This window comes from Megalobrama amblycephala, linkage group LG5 (genome assembly GCF_018812025.1).
Source record: "Megalobrama amblycephala isolate DHTTF-2021 linkage group LG5, ASM1881202v1, whole genome shotgun sequence".
NCBI lineage: Eukaryota > Metazoa > Chordata > Actinopteri > Cypriniformes > Xenocyprididae > Megalobrama > Megalobrama amblycephala.
In genome coordinates this window covers 32,174,338-32,194,267 of record NC_063048.1, presented here as the reverse complement: position 1 = coordinate 32,194,267, position 19,930 = coordinate 32,174,338, and the positions used below count along the sequence as shown (strand labels likewise).

Here is a 19,930-nt window from a genome sequence, read left to right as displayed (position 1 = left end):
AATCGCAAGAAAAACTGCTAGGCCGTATGATTTATGGACGGTTATACATTAGAAAAAGACATTTCCCCGCACTACAAACTGGAATGAATGCATTTTTACACAACCCTATGGCAATGTAAAAGATTCATTCATGTTCCTGTCGGTAAATGTGCACGTGTGAAAGGTCAGCGACACGCTTTTGAGTCCTGGATATAAAAGGCAAGGTCAATACACAGCACAACACTGGCAGATTGACATTTTTAGATGCAAGCATAACAGACCAGCGTCAAATAAAGCATTTGATTTATTTTGTATAAAAAAAAGGTACGATTTACAATATTACTTTTATAAAAAGTCTCAGCATACAGCATAACACTTTGCAGATACTGACAGTCCAATTTCTGCAACTATACAAGATAAAACTCTGAGAGTTCACAAGGTTTCATCATGTCATTTTCACCGTCCAGTCCTTCATGTGCCAAAAGAATTGACAAAAACAGACTTAAACTTTGTACAGTAACTAACCACGTCTTCTCCTATTCACACGGTCTTCACGAAGAAAAAAAACACAAAAAAGGTAAGACTTCTTCTCAATGCAGAGAAAAGGTTCCTTGTGATCATTTACAGGTTTCCCTCCTATTTTCAGGGAATATAGTGCTTCTTCCTCTTGAAGAAAGGACCAAATAAGTCTTTTAAGAAGATAAATAATCAATGTCCGAACTTATAACACATCACATGGATTGTCCTTTTAGAAGCAAAAAAAAGGGAAAAAAGTCTCTTGATTCAATTACAGGAAAGAAAGAAGAAAAAAAAAAAACTCCAGACTGAGAACAGAAATTGGAGGAAAAGCCAGTTCCCAGGTCCTGTGTGTTCTTGTGTCTTAACCAAACACCTGCAAAAGATTGAGAAAGAGGCGCATTTAGAGAATGCAAACAGGGCAGAGATCCGGACAGCCTGGCGCCAGAGAGGAAGCCGCAGTTTGAACATTTAACCAAACACTCAGAGACCGAGCAAAACCCTGGGCTCCAGATGTACACGAGCACAGCATTCAACCTCAACTGATGCTTATTACACACACTTTACAGACTGTGGGACACACAAATGTGATTTGACACTCTTAATTAAATAGTCTTTTACAGCATATAATACAAGGCTCATCAAAACCAGTGTGTTCAAGATCATTTACCTGATTAACGGTAAAGTGTCCTGCTGTCCTCTGTGATCAAGTCTGATTGAAACTCAGGTGTCTAATAGGACAAAAAACAAAAAGTCCAGTTATTTGCTGTCAAACTTGCACATAAACATGCAACAATGCATCAATGAAGCTTTGTCATATGCATGCACATTTAAAAATCCAGATCTCTATTGTTTATAAGGGCATTCACCTGTAATGAGAGGATGCTGATGTCTGTGTTGAGTGTTGTCAGGGGTGTTCTGGATGTCCCCTGCCCTGCTCGCGGGTGATGCAGGCTGGTGATAGCCGAATTCGAGTCAAGTGCGATCTGCAGGTCCAGGATATAATCGATGACATGCTGCAGGATTTCCATTTTGCTCACGTTCTTGTTTTGCGGGATACTCGGAACCAGTTCCTTCAGTTTCGAGTAGCAGTCGTTCATGTTGTACAGCAGGCTCAGGGGATCGTCCACGGGGGTCTTGCTCCGTGAGATTCCCAGACTGTGCTCCGTCACATTCGTGCTACTTTTCCGGAAAGACCTCACTGGGCTTATTGCCTTCATGTTGACAGCTGTGTGAGAAACGGTTTCGTTGGAAGAGTCGCTTTTGTGTTCGAGATTTCCTCTTTGCACTGGGCTGGTGAAGCAAACGCAGTGGATTAGCGAGCTGTCATCGCTGTATATATACACCCTGCTAGGTGGGTTGTTCACGCGCTGGTTTGGATTGCGCTCATTGGTGCGAACGGCCGCGTCAATCATCACCTTCGCGCCACGCTATTGGTCGCTGTGCGGAGCGATCAAGACCCGCCCATATTTTCCGCGTTCTTAACCAGTGAAAGCGCGTGTTTAGGGTGGCGCTGACTGCTTTCAGCTTCCACTGGTAATTTCTCAAATCAGTGTACCTGTTTCCGATCAAGAGAATTAGGGACTTGGAAGTATAAGGTTGTTTTCACGCCTAGTGTAACAGTCAAAATGTATCAAAACAAGCTTAGACGGATTTATGCTAAATGATCCTATGCAGTATACATTTTAAACAGATATTTTTATAGGCTATATCTATATAATGCAGCTTATGAAGCTTACAAACCCCAGGTAAGCATTCTTAATAGGCAGTAACTTAACATATGTTGCTATTTTCCAACGCATTTCATGTTACTGCTTTTATTTTCATCCTTTTTCCTTGTTTAAAAGATCAACATTTACCCCAAAGTCAGTGATATTATCTTTCAGATAAAAATTATGCCAGGGTTTTTTTTTTATTAGTCACTTGACCTAGTATGGATCCCCATTACAATATTTTTCTCCAAAATTGTGCCCACTCACTCAGAAGCCATTTAAAAAAAAAATCAATTAAAGGGTTAGTTCACCCAAAAATGAAAATAATGTCATTCTAAGACCTTCGTTTATCTTCGGAACACAAATTAAGATATTTTTGATGAAATCCAATGGCTCCGTGAGGCCTGCATTGACAGCAATGTCACCGAACCTCTCAAGATGCAGAAAGGTACTAAAAACATATTTAAATCAGTTCATGTGAGTACAGTGGTTCAATCTTAATATTATAAAGAGACGAGAATATTTTTTGTGCGCCAAAAAAACAAAAGAACGACTTTTTAGCGATATATCTAACGATGGCCGATTTCAAAACACTGCTTTGAATCTTTTGTTTCGAATGAGTGATTCAGAGCACCAAAGTCACATGATTTCAGCAGTTTGGCATTTTGACTCGCGATCCGAATCACTGATTTCGAAACAAAAGATTCGAAGCAGTGTTTTGAAATCGGCCATCACTAGATATCGCTAAAAAGTTATTGTTTTTTTGGCGCACAAAAAAATATTCTCGTCGCTTTATAATATTAAGATTGAACCACTGAACTCACATGAACTGATTTAAATATGTTTTGAGTATCTTTATGGATCTTGAGAAGTTCAATGAGGCCTCGCTGATTTCATCAAAAATATCTTAATTTGTGTTCCAAAGATTAACGAAGGTCTTACGGGTGTGGGTGAGTAATAAATGACATTATTTTCATTTTTGTGTGAACTAACCCTTTAAGTTATAAACCAGCAGTCGTGGTGTTTCTTTATCTATGGTGTTTGTTGTGGATGGACCTAACATAATGCTTTAAGTATGTACTTTCTGCAGTTGGTGGTGTGCCCAGTGTTTGTTTATACACATCATGACTGTGAGGGATTATTGAAGCAGTCTTCAGGCCTGTGATGAGAGTCGTTTAAAAGATGTAACAGGAGCAAGAATGCGCGCGGCATTTTGATAGACGCGCAGGAATCAATTACCGGGAAAGTGTACTGTAAGTTTTCACCTGAAACCGCACAGCTGCAACAGAAGTGAAAATGCATTCTTCATGGGTCTGGGAAGAATATTTTTATCCTGACACGGATTATATTACCATTTTTTAGAAACCTTTTGGCAGCCTAGCGCGAGAGCGGTGGCAAAACTAGAAAAAAAGCTCTTTGTTTACAAAGCGAAGTAACAATGGAGACAGAGATTTCCTGGTTGCTTGTGCATATCCGACTAAACAGATGTTTGCGGAGATGCGTCGGAATGCAGTCGTGTTGATGTGTCGGAATGCACCTCATACATTATCATTATCACTCCTTAAGAAAATGAAGCAAGATACCTCCAGGTCGATGGATTTTCAATAGCTTTTTTAAAAAACAAAACAAAACAAGAACTGCATTCAGCGCGCGCAGGACTTGACACATAAGAGCTTTGTGGTCTCGTCCGCATCTGCCGCAACTGGCTTTTTCCATTTTCTCCCTCGTCCTTTTTTTTTTTTTGTTCTCACAGCTGTGTACATTTCGCATGACACCCTGACTGATCCCTGACAGGTGATGAATTGGCACCAAGCAAAGCAGCACTACAGAGCAGCGCCGCGAGCTCGCGCTCTCGCAGACTCTCTGGCGCCAGCCCCGTGACGTCACCCATTCACAGCGGCCCTCCAGCCAGTCCTCGCGGCGCCGTCCAGGCGGCTGCTATGGAGACGGGGGCAGTTAGTTAGCGCCGGTTCTCAGCTGATCAATGGGGCCCGGGCGCTGCTGAGAGATCGGAGTTCAGTTCGTCACCTCAGGTCTCCTGCGCTCCGAGGCCCGCACACCTGCATCGATTTGCATTTCTTTGCTTACGTTTAACTTGGAGGACTCCTCGCCCCTTTTTGAAACAATCTAGACTTTGAAACGAACGCGATATAGAAAGAGTAACCTTAAGTTACCTCAGCTTTATCTCTATGTACCTGAGGTAGAACGTATTTTCAGTTAGTCACGCATTATTATGGATTTAAAAAAAAATGGGTCATTCGTTAAAAGCTCAAGCGAAACAACAAAATTGTGGTTTTGAAAGAAAAAAAAACTTGTTGAATCACAATAATAGGCTATTTTTTACACGCAACATTTCAATCGCGTTTTAACCGTTTCCATGACTACAGATTGCGATAAACAAAAGTTTGCCCGAGGAACCATAGCAACAGTAGGCTAGTCGCTAATATATAGGCTATATTGACTATCATGATAACAAAAACTCAAAACAAAACTGGCTCTAAAAAGTGATATGGCTTCAACGAAACGACCGCGCCCTGAAACGGACTGAAAAACGTTTAGCTACATGGTAAAGGCAGATTAACTCTTACTTTACAGGCGTCTCGTTATACTATAACATTATTATATCCCAATACGGTATTTTAGAGTCACGTTCTGTCTCCTGTCAAAATGCTAACAATGATAATGGCAAGAAAACAATCTAAAGTTGGCAGAAAGTTGACGAGATCTCCACGGGATGGAGTCAGGATGTCTGTACCGCCTCCTCCGCTGTTCCAGCTCACTGCAGCTGCACAATTCCTCCCGTCTCCAGCTCATCCAACACCACCAGATCCCAAAGAGTCACATTTTACCCACATATTTACTATCTTTGATGACAATTTTCAAAACGCGTAGGTAGCATAAACAGGCTATTATCTAGTTAGAATCTCAAAGTCACGCGCGTTTTGAAAATACTCGACTTTAAATGCTGAACAACGCGACATTATTTAGCCTACGCGACGCTTTCATTAAAATCCATGTGAGATTTGAAACTCTCACATCAAACTTCCTGATAAAACCTGTGGGAGAAAACAAAATATTGCTGTCCCGATAACCCTGTTTCAACTCGGGTCCCCTCAAAATGCTTCGCGACGGCAAATTTAAACAGGCTTTGAATATCCGGACACATCTAATCGTTTCGTTTTTCGTTCGGCTGTAGTTTCGGAGCTCGGTAGCGGCTTTGTGAGGCTCCCACGCGCCTGTCGCGTGCAGCAGTACACGCGTGAAAGTGTGGCTCGCGACTCTTGTAGCAACATCGACCCCATGGGCGTGGCGTTGATGTTTGGCTTAAGCTATTGTTCGCCTCCCAAAGAGGGTCCTGAGAAATTTTGCAATTCAGAACTCGTGTATCTTTTTTTTGGGTTGCGTAATGTAGTGCTGCTGTTTGACTCCACACAATAGAGCATTGATACACTCTCATGCTGTCAGAGCATATTCTTCATAATACAAATACAAAATAGGGAAACCAAAAGGTTATGTTCCAAAATCATCATATTTTTATGTTATAAACAAGTAAATACAGTAAAATCACACCTGCAAGCAAGTCAGACATGATTAATTTAATGATGGTAGATTTTAACCAAAAGGTTTTTCTGTGTCAGGACAAGGTGTTAGATCGGGGCAATGTTGTAATTTTATACAACTTATTAATATGTTGGCTAAAAGTGGTTTCATATGTTTGTTACCTTCAACAAATGTCTTTTGTGCTTCATAATTGTTTTACAGTGATCTATTTTAAAGCTATTTAATGGCAGATTCGCATTGTGACAATATTATATATTATTATTATTATTATGCTATTATTACTGTGGGTCTTTTTATTTAGAGGAATTAAATAATTTAAGAGTTAAAAGGGATTTAAGGGAATAAAGAAAAAGAAATAAGAATGTAGGAGTTCTATGTTTATGAACTAATCAATTTAAACTATTAATATGCAAATTATATATTTTTTAAAATATCATATGCAAACTTATTCATGTGTCTAATATGTTGAGAACACAAAACATTTCTTGTCTCGTCACATTCAGTTATGAATCACGTAGGCCTACATGATATACCATATTTTCTTTTATTTGATTGTTACAATATATCATTACAGTATATTTCAAATGTGACTTGAAGGGATAGTTCACCCCAAAATGAAAATTTTGTCATCATTTACTCACCCTCATGCTCATGTTGTTCCAGAGTTTCTTTCTTCTGTTGAACACAAAAGAAGATATTTTGAAGAATGTTGGTAATCAGGCAGTTGACAGTAGCCTTTGACTTCCATAGTAGGAAAAAAAAAGATGGAAGTGAATGGCTACTGAAACTCATACAGATTTGGAACAACATGAGGGTGAGTAAAGGCCCCCATACACTCACGGCAAAGTTCTTTTTCCGTTCTTCGCTTAGGGGTAAAACGAAGTACGTGACCAGCAATATACTGTTAGCGAACGTCTGATGCCATCCACACTGCTGAGAGTGGCGTATAGATGAATATGTAAATATGTGCTGCACGCTTTCCTCTCAATAACAAAATAAACACACAACAAAATTGAGAAAATAGCAAGCATTTTTTAAACGAAGCATAAGAAAAGCATTTGATAGTAACTCTGCAATTCGGCACTCTAGTCACGCCTTATTTATTTATATAGCACTTTATACAATAGATTGCTTAAAATCAAGCAGCTTTACCGTATTAAACATGAAAAACAGTGTCAGTGTCTCATTTCATCAAAAGTACAACTTCATTTTCTACTATAAAGCAGCTCTCCAGTGTTTTCATTCGCAGACATCTGACCTCGACGGACTGAACAAGAGAAATGAACCGGAAAAGATTTACACATGAAAGAAGGCGGAGCCTCCATGCAAACCTGTCTATTACATAATAACCACTGACCAATGGAAGTACAAAGGTGTTTACCAGCCGTAGTGAACTTTTCAGGAAAGTTCAGTTTGGAAAGCTGTTTCGAACTTCCAAAACAAACTCCAAACGAACTTAATTTTGGCCTGATTTTGTCACATAAGTTCGTTCTTCAATTTCGATTGAAGTATATATTGTGGCCTTAAAGGCACAAAGTGTAATTTTCTCCACTAGAGGTCGCTTATTCAAAACAAAGGCGTAGCTGACGCCTTAATTTCGCGGAATCACTGGAGGTGTTGTCTTCACGGCGGTGGAAAGGAATCCGACAGGACACGGGCAGAAATCATATTCATGGATGAGCTAATGTATTAAAGATTTATTAACATTATTGTAGTTTGAAGCAGAACTAAAAGAGTTGGAGCAGAACGAGGCCGCTGGAGCGATTGCTAATGAGAGACGAGCGCGACACGTCTCGAGAGCAGTGGAGCTTTTATTATGCTGCAGATGCCGCTTCCGCCTCTTCCGGTCAAGAGTATGTCGGGTAACGCAGCGCTGTTTATTTTATAGATTTAAACAATAAAACTAAACGTGTTGAGCTATATAACATGATTAGGTTTCTGTTGATGATTTTATCCAAATAGTTGTTCCCTTGTCTAATAATCATAATATATTAAAGCGTCTTTGATGTTTCCATGATTTCTACAAAATCAAAAATCGGAAATCGAGGGTAACGCGGGTATGATGTCATTGATGGGCAATGCACGGATGCGGTCCATGTCCTGATTAAAATTGCTTTAAAATGAAACATTCTTTCTTGGAAACATTTGGGATAATGTAAGTACACAAGGCAAAAATATATATAACATTGTTCTAGTGGTTTTTGGATATTTTAATAAAAAATCTTACATATTGTGCCTTTAAATGATGACAAAATTTTCATTTTTGGGAGAACTAATCCTTTAATATGACAAGTCTGTGAATATAAATAGAATAGACAATAGAATATCAGTCCTCATAAGTAGAAGTATAAAAGAAACCAATGGTGTGCATTATTGAGGAAGAGAAATCCTGAAAGGCTCCTTTCTCTGTCCAAACACCTTAGCCTTCAGTGTCACAAGGGAATTGAGAGTATTTGGGAGATCTGAAACTGCCTGAGACTATCTGATACCGTAAGGACACGCAACTTTTTGGTTTTTGTGGTAGCTTGTGCCACTCAAACTGCCTGGTTTTATTCGCTTTCTCCGCTATAGAGCCTCTGCGCTGGATTGCGAAGACTAGTTTTTCTTGTGAGCCACTTCCCTACTGGCTTCTGCTCTCAGTCACTGGACTCTTACTCAATCTCATCTCTTTATATAGCTCACAGGGAAGAGAGAGTCGATGGGGAATTAGTTTCTCTCACTATTATTAAAGTTGGAGAGCATGTTAGGCAAGTGAGGGGTCTGGGGTTTTGTGTAAAGTTTTGCTCTCACGGTCATCAGAATGTTATTTCTGGACTTGATATGAAAAAAAAAAAAAACATTTTTATGTCAGAATATGAGGGATTGTTTATCACTTTTACTAACCTAGAGACTGCACGTTTCAGCAGGCTTTCTAAATCAAAGCCATTTATCTGTACTAAATATTTAATAATATGTCAGTTGCCCCTTGAAACCGATGATTAAGATGGAGAATTAATACCGTGATGTTGTTTAGGCAACAAGAACTCACCATTTAGTTCGATTGTACATTATTGTGACTGATTGTAGTAATAAGATGGAAATAAAGTGCAGGGTTTCAAACAGAAATGTCAGGGATGTGCTTTGTGCGAGGAACAAACAGAACATTAATCACTGGACTTTTAGTGATCCACTATAATGTCATAGCACTGTTATGTTTTTCAGAGAAGGTTTCTAGTGTTCTAGGGTTATAAAAACATTTGAGGAACATGAGAAGTATACTTCAAATGTTTGACGGTCAGTATGTGCAGTACTCTAAGATTTCAGATCATTTCTGAACACCACTAATTTGGTTGTAAGAATATTATTCTATGAAAATCAAGTGTCTTCTCATTGGCTGTGAGAGTTTTTACAGCGAGGGCTCAAGCAGTTGGGTTCCCCCGGCAGTGTTGTGGTAGCAGCATGGCTCTGCATTCACCAGCGCTGAAGAAAGATATCATGGCTGCGTGCCAATATTTCATGTGGGTCGGGGATTACATTCAACAGGTATCGCTGTTGTTTTAAGCACTCCAGTAAAATCAACACTTCTCTGATTTTAACTACATATTGTTTGTGCTCATGTTCAGATTCAGAACTTTTCAGCATATAATGACCCCTATGCACTTTAAAAAATGTTTGTAATTTTTACAGAAAACAAAAATGCTACAGTATTTGTAACTAAGTTATCTAACCAAATACAAAGAAAAGCTGTTAAACCCCCCTGAGATGAGAATCAAGTTTTTTTATGTTATTTATACATCTTATATGTATTTAATATGCTTTAAGACAAACCATGTGCAAATTCATAAGTCAACATCGTTCCTGAGTATTTTCTCCTTAAAGGGTTAATTCACCCAAAAATGAAAATAATGTCATTTATTACTCACCCTCATGCCGTTCCACACCCGTAATATTCATTCATCTTCAGAACACAAATTAAGATATTTTTGTTGAAATCCGAAGGCTCAGTGAGGGCCTCTATAGTCAGCAATGACATTTCCTCTCTCAAGATCCATTAATGTACTAAAAACATTGGTTCATGTGAGTACAGTGGTTCAATATTAATATTACACAGTAAAATCAAGAGTTAAATCAACTCTGCTCAGATAACATTTGGTCCCTCTCTGAATAGTGTTAAAATAACACTGAAGCAGAGTTAAAGTTAATGAGATAATTAAGCTATTAATTCATGGATGATTGAACATTAATGATGAACACCTGCTGTTAACAAGCAGAATAACTGCTCCTTTAGTCTTTTGATTCGGCAATGCACAAGTGTTCGCTGTGAAACACTATTGCAATTGCTCAAACACAAATTATTTTAAAAACATAAAAAGGTCAAGAGCCCAACTAAAACAAACCCTGACCACCACGATGATGGCATAATTTATTGACCAATAAAACACCAACATTTAAACCTCTGTTAATTCTCAATAAGAAATTATTTAGACATGTGACAGAAATAAAGTCAATATGGTTAGTAATAAGTAAATCATATCTTGAGAGATTTAATGTCTTTTACCTTCATGGTTCTATGGTTTTGGCTGAAGTCACTTGTAGTTCTTGTGTTTCTCTTTTCTTCTGCTTGTTAACAGCAGGTGTTCATCATTAATGTTCAATCATCCCTTAATTAATAGCTTAATTATCTCATTAACTTTAACTCTGCTTCAGTGTTATTTTAACACTATTCAGAGAGGGACCAAATGTTATCTGAGCAGAGTTGATTTAACTCTGTGGATTTTACTGTGATAAAGCGACGAGAATATTTTTGGTGTGCCAAAAAAAATAAAATAACGACTTATATAGTGATGGCTGATTCTAAAAACACTGCTTCAGGAAGCATCGGAGCGTTATGAATCAGCGTGTCGAATCATGATTCGGATCGCGTGACAAACCACCAAACTGCTGAAATCACGTGACTTTGGTGCTCCGAACAGCTGATTCGATACACTGATTCATTATGCTCCGAAGCTATGCAGGCTATGCAGGCCTCACAGAGCCAAGGTCGTACAGGTGTGGAACGACATGAGCGTGAGTAATAAAATGACAGAATTTTCATTTTTGGGTGAACTAACCCTTTAAAACTGCAGTAAAAAAACATGGTTTGAAATCGCCAATGTTGCTTACGTCACAAATAAAATAACCAATCACATCAATGTGGGGGCGGGCTTTAGCATATCATTAACTATGGCCGCTCTGAAGCAGGGGAGTCTCAAGAGAGGCCAGGTTATCCCCGTATATTTTTCTGTTGATATGAAAAATCGGGTACATTTAGCAATATAGCGGGTGAATTATGTATATGTTGTATATATTACGACGTTATGATGAACGATATGCCTTTCTGCACTGACGTTCTGAGTTGTTCAAAGCGTTTCTAAGGATTCTGATTTTCATAAGGCAGCTGTTTGACTGGGGTGGCGAACGGGAACATGGTTTGTGTAACATTAGCAACACATTATTAGCAGCTGTTTGATCATGAAGTCAAACAAAAGGCTAATTATATCAATCACCGTTATGTGTCCGATGTTATAAAACATAAAACACATTACCATTCTTGTACATCAACTTGTAGACGAGTCTGTATAATTCACTCTTCCACTCTTTTTTCTGAATCAGTTTCTGGTTAAAATATGGCTGAATTAAACCAGTATTTCCACTTGCTATTTTGCAGCGTTTAATACAGTGAAGTTGACCGAGTGGATCAGGTATACTGAGCTGTGTGATTGAGTGGAGGTGGGGCTAATTAGCATATTCAAAAATCCATATACTAAATGAGGCAAGGGTGTAGAGTTGCATTCAAGCTATTTTAAGGCATGAATATTTTTTTTCATAGGAAAAAACGTTTAAATATGTCATTTTGGTGATCAAAGATGAGTTTTAAGGGATAAAGTCATTTATTAGTTATAAATTGCCATATATAATTTACAGTGAAAAACATTAAAAGGACATTCCCAGAGGTTCATCACAGATGATTACATTTTATTTAAATAATTTAGTTTGTTTTTATTTTTGTTATCAGCGGTACATTGGTGTGTATATGTAGACCAATCACATTAATCACATTAATGTCGGTTTCTGTGGGCTGTTTTATAAGTCGTCTGCCATATTGGAACATTCAAATCCGGTCCGTGAACACTCGAGACAAGAGCATGTGCAACTTAGTCCCATGTATGAATATCTATATCTGCAATAGATATTAGCAGATGATTTTCACAACATTTAGTTTATTAATAATGTGATAATTCTGCATATGGATATGGCATATTGAGTTTATACAGCACATTCTCAACTCTGAAAGGTTATCCCATTTTATCTGGAATTTATAGTTTTTACAGCCATATCTGCAGAATGCTGACATTTCTAATTTGTTACAGTAAGTGATTAACAGCGTTGAATGTGCAGTTTACGTATAAATATCTACACTCCTCCTGGGGAAAAATAAATAAATAGGCCAAGCCAAAATATGTAGGTGTCTTTTAATGGTCTTAAAGGGTTAGTTCACCCCCCCCAAAAAATGAACATTCTGTCATTAATTACTCATTAATTATGTCTTTCCAAACCCGTAAGACTTTCGTTCATCTTTTTGATAAAAATACGTCCCCCCATGGACAGCTACACGACTACCACTTTGACCCTTCAAAATAAAGAGATCGTAAAACTAATATGAATTGAGCGGTTTAGTAGTAAATTTTCTGAAGAGATATGATCACTTTATATGATGAACAGATTAAATTTAGGCTTTTATTCACATATAAACATTGATAAACTGACACATCAGTTGTGGTAAATGGAAGCTCAAGAATGTTCATTCTTGTGTGTTACAATACTAGGCTAAATACTAAAATACTAGGCTTCATACAATGTTAAATTATTTAGAACATTAATTATTTAGAACACTAAATAATTTAGAACAAAATATCAAACATGTTTGATATCCCACGACTAGATGGAATCATAGTCTGTAGCTAAAGAATCAGAGGCTGTGCACATTTTCTCCAAAATCTGTCAACTCAGATCTGCAGACAAAAATCATGTAGTGCATTCCAGCCTTTAATTATCACATGACTTTCAAACACTTGGAATATAGTGCATGAGTCATATAAACCACTTTTATTGTACTTTTATGGTGCTCATAGATCATTATAATTTATTTCTTTTGTGTGTTCCAGAGAAGAAAGTACAGCAAGCCCTGCAGATTTGGAATGGCATAAGAGTGAGTAAAATGCGTAATTTTTATTTTGGGGTGAACTGTTTATTTAATTACTGTAATTGTGTCACTAAGCAAGATGGCAATAATATATTTCTCGCAACAAAGCTCAGTTAGTACCCGATTAATTCTAGACTTTAATTCATATTGATTTACTAGATGCATCACTTTCAACCCCTCCTTGCCATATTTGTGGCAAATAACATATGGGGTCAGAAGCACATCAATGCAGGCTAATGTCATGCTGTATTGATTCCTCTGCAGTGTGCTTTATCGAGGGGCCGACTCTCGGGAATAGGATGGGCTGTGCACACACTGATAGAGGTGCTGTTCTTCATCATTGGTTCTACACCTTCCCCACCCCCACGTCCCTACGAATTATTCATGACATGCTAATGAGCCACTAAGGAATTTCAAGGGCCTCTTTAATAGCTGTTCAATGTCCAGTGGCAGCAGTGGGGCCAGATCAGGCGACAAAGACAAGCTGACAGTGATGGTCTTGGCAGAGTCTGTGCACTGCACGGGGCCCCTAATACAGCGGCTGTCCTGAGGGCCCCGTGTCTGATGAGCTGATCCATGCTGCTCCGCCACGCTGACCTGTGAGTGTGTGAAAGGGGATCTGAGAAAGGGAAGGGGATGTAAGCTGTGACACATGTGCTGTTCCCTGCCACTCCATGTCTGAGCTCTTACACACTAAGAGGATCGTAACACTCTCAGATCCCTGTGCTCACGGCCCAGTGCAGTTTCACCAGTGTGTCTGTTCAACAGCTTTGAATAACCACTTTAATATATTTTCACGTCATGGTGGATGTTGCAGCAGGAATCAAACGGGGGAAAAATATATGCTTTTGTCATAGATAAAACGCAACATCACAAGATGGTATGTAGAGTGGCCCCGCGTTTTTTTTGATGACCAGCTTTTAAAAGTGGCCCATATCTGATATCTGTATTTACACTATACACTTGGTGAAACAACCCAAGGTAGACATGCTGATTAGGGTTAGGTGGATCGATCCTCCTGAAGTATCGATACTTTCGATACTTACAAATCAAAGACTTTATATATGGAAAGATGGTGCACTCGAATAATTATTATGAATGGGAGAAAGAGCAATGCGCAATATGGCGGAATAAGTCCCGCCTTCTAAATAAGAGCCAATCGCTGATTGGTAAAGTCATCGCGTCACTGCAGCTGCCGTTAGAAGCTCCGGTTCCAATAGAAACAGTCAGATGCGTGCTTCCTATAGAGACGCACACTTAGGACTGCGCATGCACATTAGCTTGATCCGGCCTGGAAAAATGCCTTTTTTTTGTCATGATTTGAGTGTTTAGAAACAACATTTATGAGGCAGTTGTTGTCAGATTTCATTGGTGATTTCAAATATGAATAATTGAAAGCTTGCAAACAGCTTTGGAGAATTTGATATTTCCCCATTCAAAGAGAAAGGAGCTGCACTTGCATGCCTGAGAGGCGTTTCAAAGATGGCCACAGAGTGAAATGACTTGTCTTAAAGGGACTTTGTTACAGATTCAATTCAAGTGAATTGACGTTTATATGTAAAGCGCTTTTCACAATACATATTGTTTCAAAGCAGCTTTACAGAAAATGCATGTGACTACATTACAATTTAGAGTCCCTAATTTGTGACCAGAGGTCACTGTGTCAAAGTAATGTCTATATGTCAGAAATGTAAAGTTTGATACTTAAGATAATTAAGATAATACAAATCATGCAGTTAGGATAATGATAACAATATGTTATATTATATTATACAAATGTATTAAATAAAACATTGTGACTCCAAAAGTGTCCAAATACTCAATGAGATGTGTATCTTTACACTATGTTCAAAAGTTTGGGGTCGGCAAGATGTTTTAATGTTGAAATTGAAAGGCGTCTTTTATGCTGATCAAGGCATTTATTTGACCAAAAAAAGCAGTAAAAATAGTAATGTTGTGAAATATTATTACAATTTAAAATAATTGTTATCTATTTGAATACATTTGAAAATGTAATTCATTTCTGTGATGGCAAAAGCTGAATTTTCAGCAGCCATTAGTCTGGTAGCACTTTATTTTACAGTCCTGTTCTGCATGTAGGCCTACACACTATGTACTAATTATAGCAATTACAATAACTGGTTTATAACTACTGTACTAACCCTGAATCTACCCCTAAACCTAACCATATCCATGTAGTTGCCTTACATTACCAGTACTTTCTTGGGTATAAGTACACTGTAAGTACAGTGTAAGTACACATATACTGTAATATAAAGTGTAACACCGATAAGATTCCAGTAACAAACAATTTTTCTGTCCACACCATAGACTGTAAAAAAAAATATGGATGTAATGTCCGTGATGTCACCCGTAGGTTTCTGAAAAGCGTTTTTGAAACCTAAAGCCGGCTGTTGCCATCTTGGTAGCGCGTCACCGCGCATCGTTCCCGGATAACAGAAAATGGGCAAAGAGGCGGGACGTGAGTGGCAGCAGACAAACAGCTAGTGGTGACAGCAGCAATCTACCTGTCACTCAAGTGGCCACGCCCTTAATTATGCAGAACTTTAAGGCTTAATATAATTTAAGCAGATGAGTATTCAAAAAATTTACCCCCATCAGAGTTGTCATGAAAGGCAAAATTAGCTATATAGACCAAAACATCAATTTGTACCAGGCTGTAAACGTTTTTTTTTCTGCTGCAAAGTTGGACATTTTAACATGGGACTCAATGAGATTCTGCTCTCTTTTGGATCCTGCCCCTAGCGGCCAGTCAATGAATTGCAGTTTAAGTCACTTCTGTATTGGCTTCAAGAGAAACGGGGGGAGGTTGCCGCTTGGTCCACACCAGATGCGACACGACTATGAGATGCGATAAAGTCAATAAAAAATAACAGCCAATCGGAAGAGCACATGGGCGGGCCCTCTCGGCAAACTCCCACCACTCGCAACGAAATGGATAAGTAACGTTACATAATCAAATTCATGAATATTACACCACTTTAACATTATTGAAAATACATACTGAGCTACTGAAATAATCTTTATCATAGAATTTACTTGTCTGTTCACAATGAGTTGACAGTTTGGACTTTTTTGTTTCATTTTATTTATTTTGAAGATCTGAGCTGAATAATTGTCCATTGTTGCTTACAGTACGACTATAAAATACACACAAAATGATATTCAAACTCACATTTACGGAAGAGGAATAGGGCCAAGCAATAATAAAAAAAAAAAACATCTCGAGATTAAAGTTGTTAAATTTCGAGAAAAAAACTCGTTAAATTTTGAGAAAAAAGTCGAAATAAAATGTTGAGAATAAACTCGTTAAATTACGAGAAAAAACTCATTAAATTTCGAGAAAAAGGTTGAAATAAAATGTTGAGAATAAACTCGTTAAATTACAAGAAAAAAGATGTTAAATTACGAGAACAAATTTGTTAAATTATGAGAAAAATGTCGTTAAATTTCGAGAAAAAAGTTGAGATAAAATGTTGAGAATAAACTCATTAAATTATGAGAAAAAAGTTGTTAAATTACGAGAACAAATTTGTTAAATTATGAATTTAACAACTTTAATCTCAAGATGCCTTTAACATGAAATAAAGCACATTACCCGAGATTATCATTATCATACTTTCTGTTGTTCTAGCCGCGTCGTCACAGAAAAATAGAAACCATTTCTAAAATTGGATCGTCGCGGCTAGTTAGGACAAAAACTCTGATGAATGGATGATGAATAGAATGTTCAAAAGAACAGCCTTTATTTGAAAAAGTAAATGCTTTTTTTACAACATAAAACTATTTACTGTCACTTTTGATCCATTTAATGCATCCTTGCTGAACAAAAGTATTAAATTCTTGAAAAAGATCTTACTGACCTCAAACTGATCAAGAAGAAAATAAGTCATACAGGTATGAAACAACACGAAGGTGAGCAAACAATGACAGATCTTTCATTTTTAGGGTGAATATATCCTTTTCCTCATATACACCTTGCTCTGTTCATCTCAAAAGATCTCGTGTCAGACAGAACAATTCAGCATCTTTCTATATGGCGTATAATAGATTCGGTGGGCCTGTGAGATCATTTCTTTAGGGATGCTCCAGACGCCCGGCTGCACTGTGCAGCATACAGCTTGGATGGACAGACAGGGTTAGTGGGGCTATAATAAAGCAGGCCAAACATAAAAGCCTGTCATTAGCCTTTCACAGATGCCCATAGTGCTCCCAGATCGGTTGGGTGGCCGGAAGGGGTGAAAGGGCTGACCTGGGAGCTGTGGAGGAAAGAGCCGGGTGTAGGGGGCCGCTGCTCTTGCCTGATCTCAGAACAGCTCCTTCCTCCGCAGCTCCATTACCATGTCAATCCCAAGGAAAAAACAGAGCCTGCCTGGGCCCAGCAGTGGGCCGGATCCATATGGAGCTGCCGGGTCCTGGAATGAATAGTGAATGGAGCGGCTGCTGCTGGAATCTGCCTCCCAGCCTTTGTGAACAGGATGACCAAAGACAAGAGGGAGCTTTTGCAGATGGCCAGGGCTATAAATAGGTAGCTAGTCTATCTCCTCGCTGTCAGTCTGTCTATCTGTCTCTCTCTCTCTGCTACCCGACCGGCCCGGGCTGCAGCAGGCTCGATAAATAAACGCTTCGTGGTGACATATCACATGTTAGGATGTGGCTGTAGGGCTAAAGGCATGACACATCTTCTCGCACGAACGTTTATTACTTAAAATGCACATGCGTACCCACAGATAAACAAGGCTGTGAGGGTCTGTGCTCTTTTTTTTAGGTTTAAACAAGGAAGCATTGTGATCAGAAGTCAAACGTCTCGCAGATGGACTTTAAAATTATAGCTAAATCCACCCATGTTGTGAAGATTGAGGGTTCTTTGTCATTAAACTAAGCCTTAGTATTGAAGCCCATCTGGCCACGCGTATGCGTGTGTGTTTGTGTGTATGCGCATATGGAAGCATGTATCTTTAGCTGTGTATGTGTGTGTGTGTGTGTTTGCATTTACGGAATAGCATGCTAACATACTACTCTTACTCTTTTTGCAGTTTATATATATATTGCATGCCATAATGCAACCTGCTTGACTTGACCTTCCATTTGCAGTGTGACAAATGAACAAGAGGTGATTAGAGCTGTAAATTTAGACTTATTATTAATTGATATTTTGACTTGATATCAGCAAAAGTTAAAGTCGGCAAGGAATGAAACATGAAACCATCGTCTTTCCTTCCCTGTTGTGATGTATGTGAAATGGCTTCTTGAATGAGGAAACATGTAGGGTGGGGCTTGATTTTGTCCATGGGGAATTGATTGGATGGTTGTGGTCATGTGAGTGACAGGTTGCTCCACCCTTGAGCCAGTAAACACATCATCAGAGAAGAGATGTCACAGTAAGAGGTAAGAGAAGATATTTTGAATGGCATAGATGCAAACTCCTCACCTTTCAGTGACAACTAACCTTTTTGAGATCAAAATAGGTCACCTATGGGATTTGCATAGATCTAATGAGAAAGTGTTTTTGTTCTTGATCAAATAACTTTAGTAGCTTTAAAGGTGCCCTAGAACTTTTTTTAAAAAGATGTAATATAAGTCTAAGGTGTCCCCTGAATGTGTCTGTGAAGTTTCAGCTCAAAATACCCCATAGATTTTTTTAAATAAATTTTTTAACTGCCTATTTTGGGGCATCATTATAAATTAGCCGATTCAGGGCTGCTGGCCCTTTAATTGCTCGTGCTCTCCGCCCACGGAGCTCGCGCTTGCCTTAAACAACATAAAAAAAGTTCAAACAGCTAATATAACCCTCAAAATGGATCTTTACAAAGTGTTCGTCATGCAGCATGTCTAATCGCGTAAGTACAGTGTTTATTTGAATGTTTACATTTGGTTATGAATGAGTTTGATATTGCTCCGTGGCTAAAGCTAACATTACACACTGTTGGAGAGATTTATAAAGAATGAAGTTGTGTTTATGAATTATACAGACTGCAAGTGTTTAAAAATGAAAATAGCGACGGCTCTTGTCTCCGTGAATACAGTAATAAACGATGGTAACTTTAACCACATTTAACAGTACATTAGCAACATGCTAACGAAACATTTAGAAAGACAATTTACAAATATCACTAAAAATATCATGTTATCATGAATCATGTCAGTTATTATTGCTCCATCTGCCATTTTTCGCTGTTGTTCTTGCTTGCTTACCTAGTCTGATTATTCGGCTGTGCACATCCAGACGTTAATGGCTGCCCTTGTCTAATGCCTTTCATAATGTTGGGAACATGGGCTGGCATATGCAAATATTGGGGCGTACACCCCGACTGTTACGTAACAGTCGGTGTTATGTTGAGATTCGCCTGTTCTTCGGAGGTCTTTTAAACAAATGAGATTTATATAAGGAGGAGGAAACTATGGAGTTTGAGACTCACTGTATGTCTTTTCCATGTACTGAACTCTTGTTATTTAACTATGCCGAGGTAAATTCAATTTTTGAATCAAGGGTACCTTTAATAAGAATACATTTCTTGCTGCTGTTAAATGCTCTGGCGAGGAGATAAACATCCTGGCTCACACAGGGGAGGAGCTAAGCTAATAGGGCAGATTCCATCACCAGTCATGGGCGGGGCTTCCCTACTCTTAGGTAAGAGTGGAAAGAATCTGGAACTGCTTGTTTGGAGAGACAGTTTATGATTTATGGGGATTAAAAAGGAGTGGGTGGATTTTTACCATCATAGGTAGTGATTGTTTACACACACTCTGTGGACACACATCTGTGTTCAAAAACCTTATAAATGTGAATTTTGCATTTTTTTTTGAAAAATAATCATTTATTTTTAAGATGATAACTAGACAGCATTCACATGCACCTCTCATACTACTGTTTGAAACATTTATTGTTGCATAATGCCTCAGTTAGTATTTAGGTCAA

General features: G+C 38.4%; 1 protein-coding gene across 1 annotated transcript; it reads right to left on the bottom strand.

The window, feature by feature from the left end:
- Positions 1–265: 265 nt before the first annotated feature.
- Positions 266–1,827, bottom strand: id2a (inhibitor of DNA binding 2a). The gene is made up of 3 exons (XM_048191872.1): positions 1,365–1,827; positions 1,166–1,226; positions 266–871 (listed from the first exon to the last, which is right to left on the bottom strand). Exons 1-2 carry the CDS (start codon positions 1,713–1,715, stop codon positions 1,170–1,172), a joined length of 408 nt encoding a protein of 135 aa, XP_048047829.1. The 5' UTR covers positions 1,716–1,827; the 3' UTR covers positions 266–871; positions 1,166–1,169.
- Positions 1,828–19,930: the final 18,103 nt, after the last annotated feature.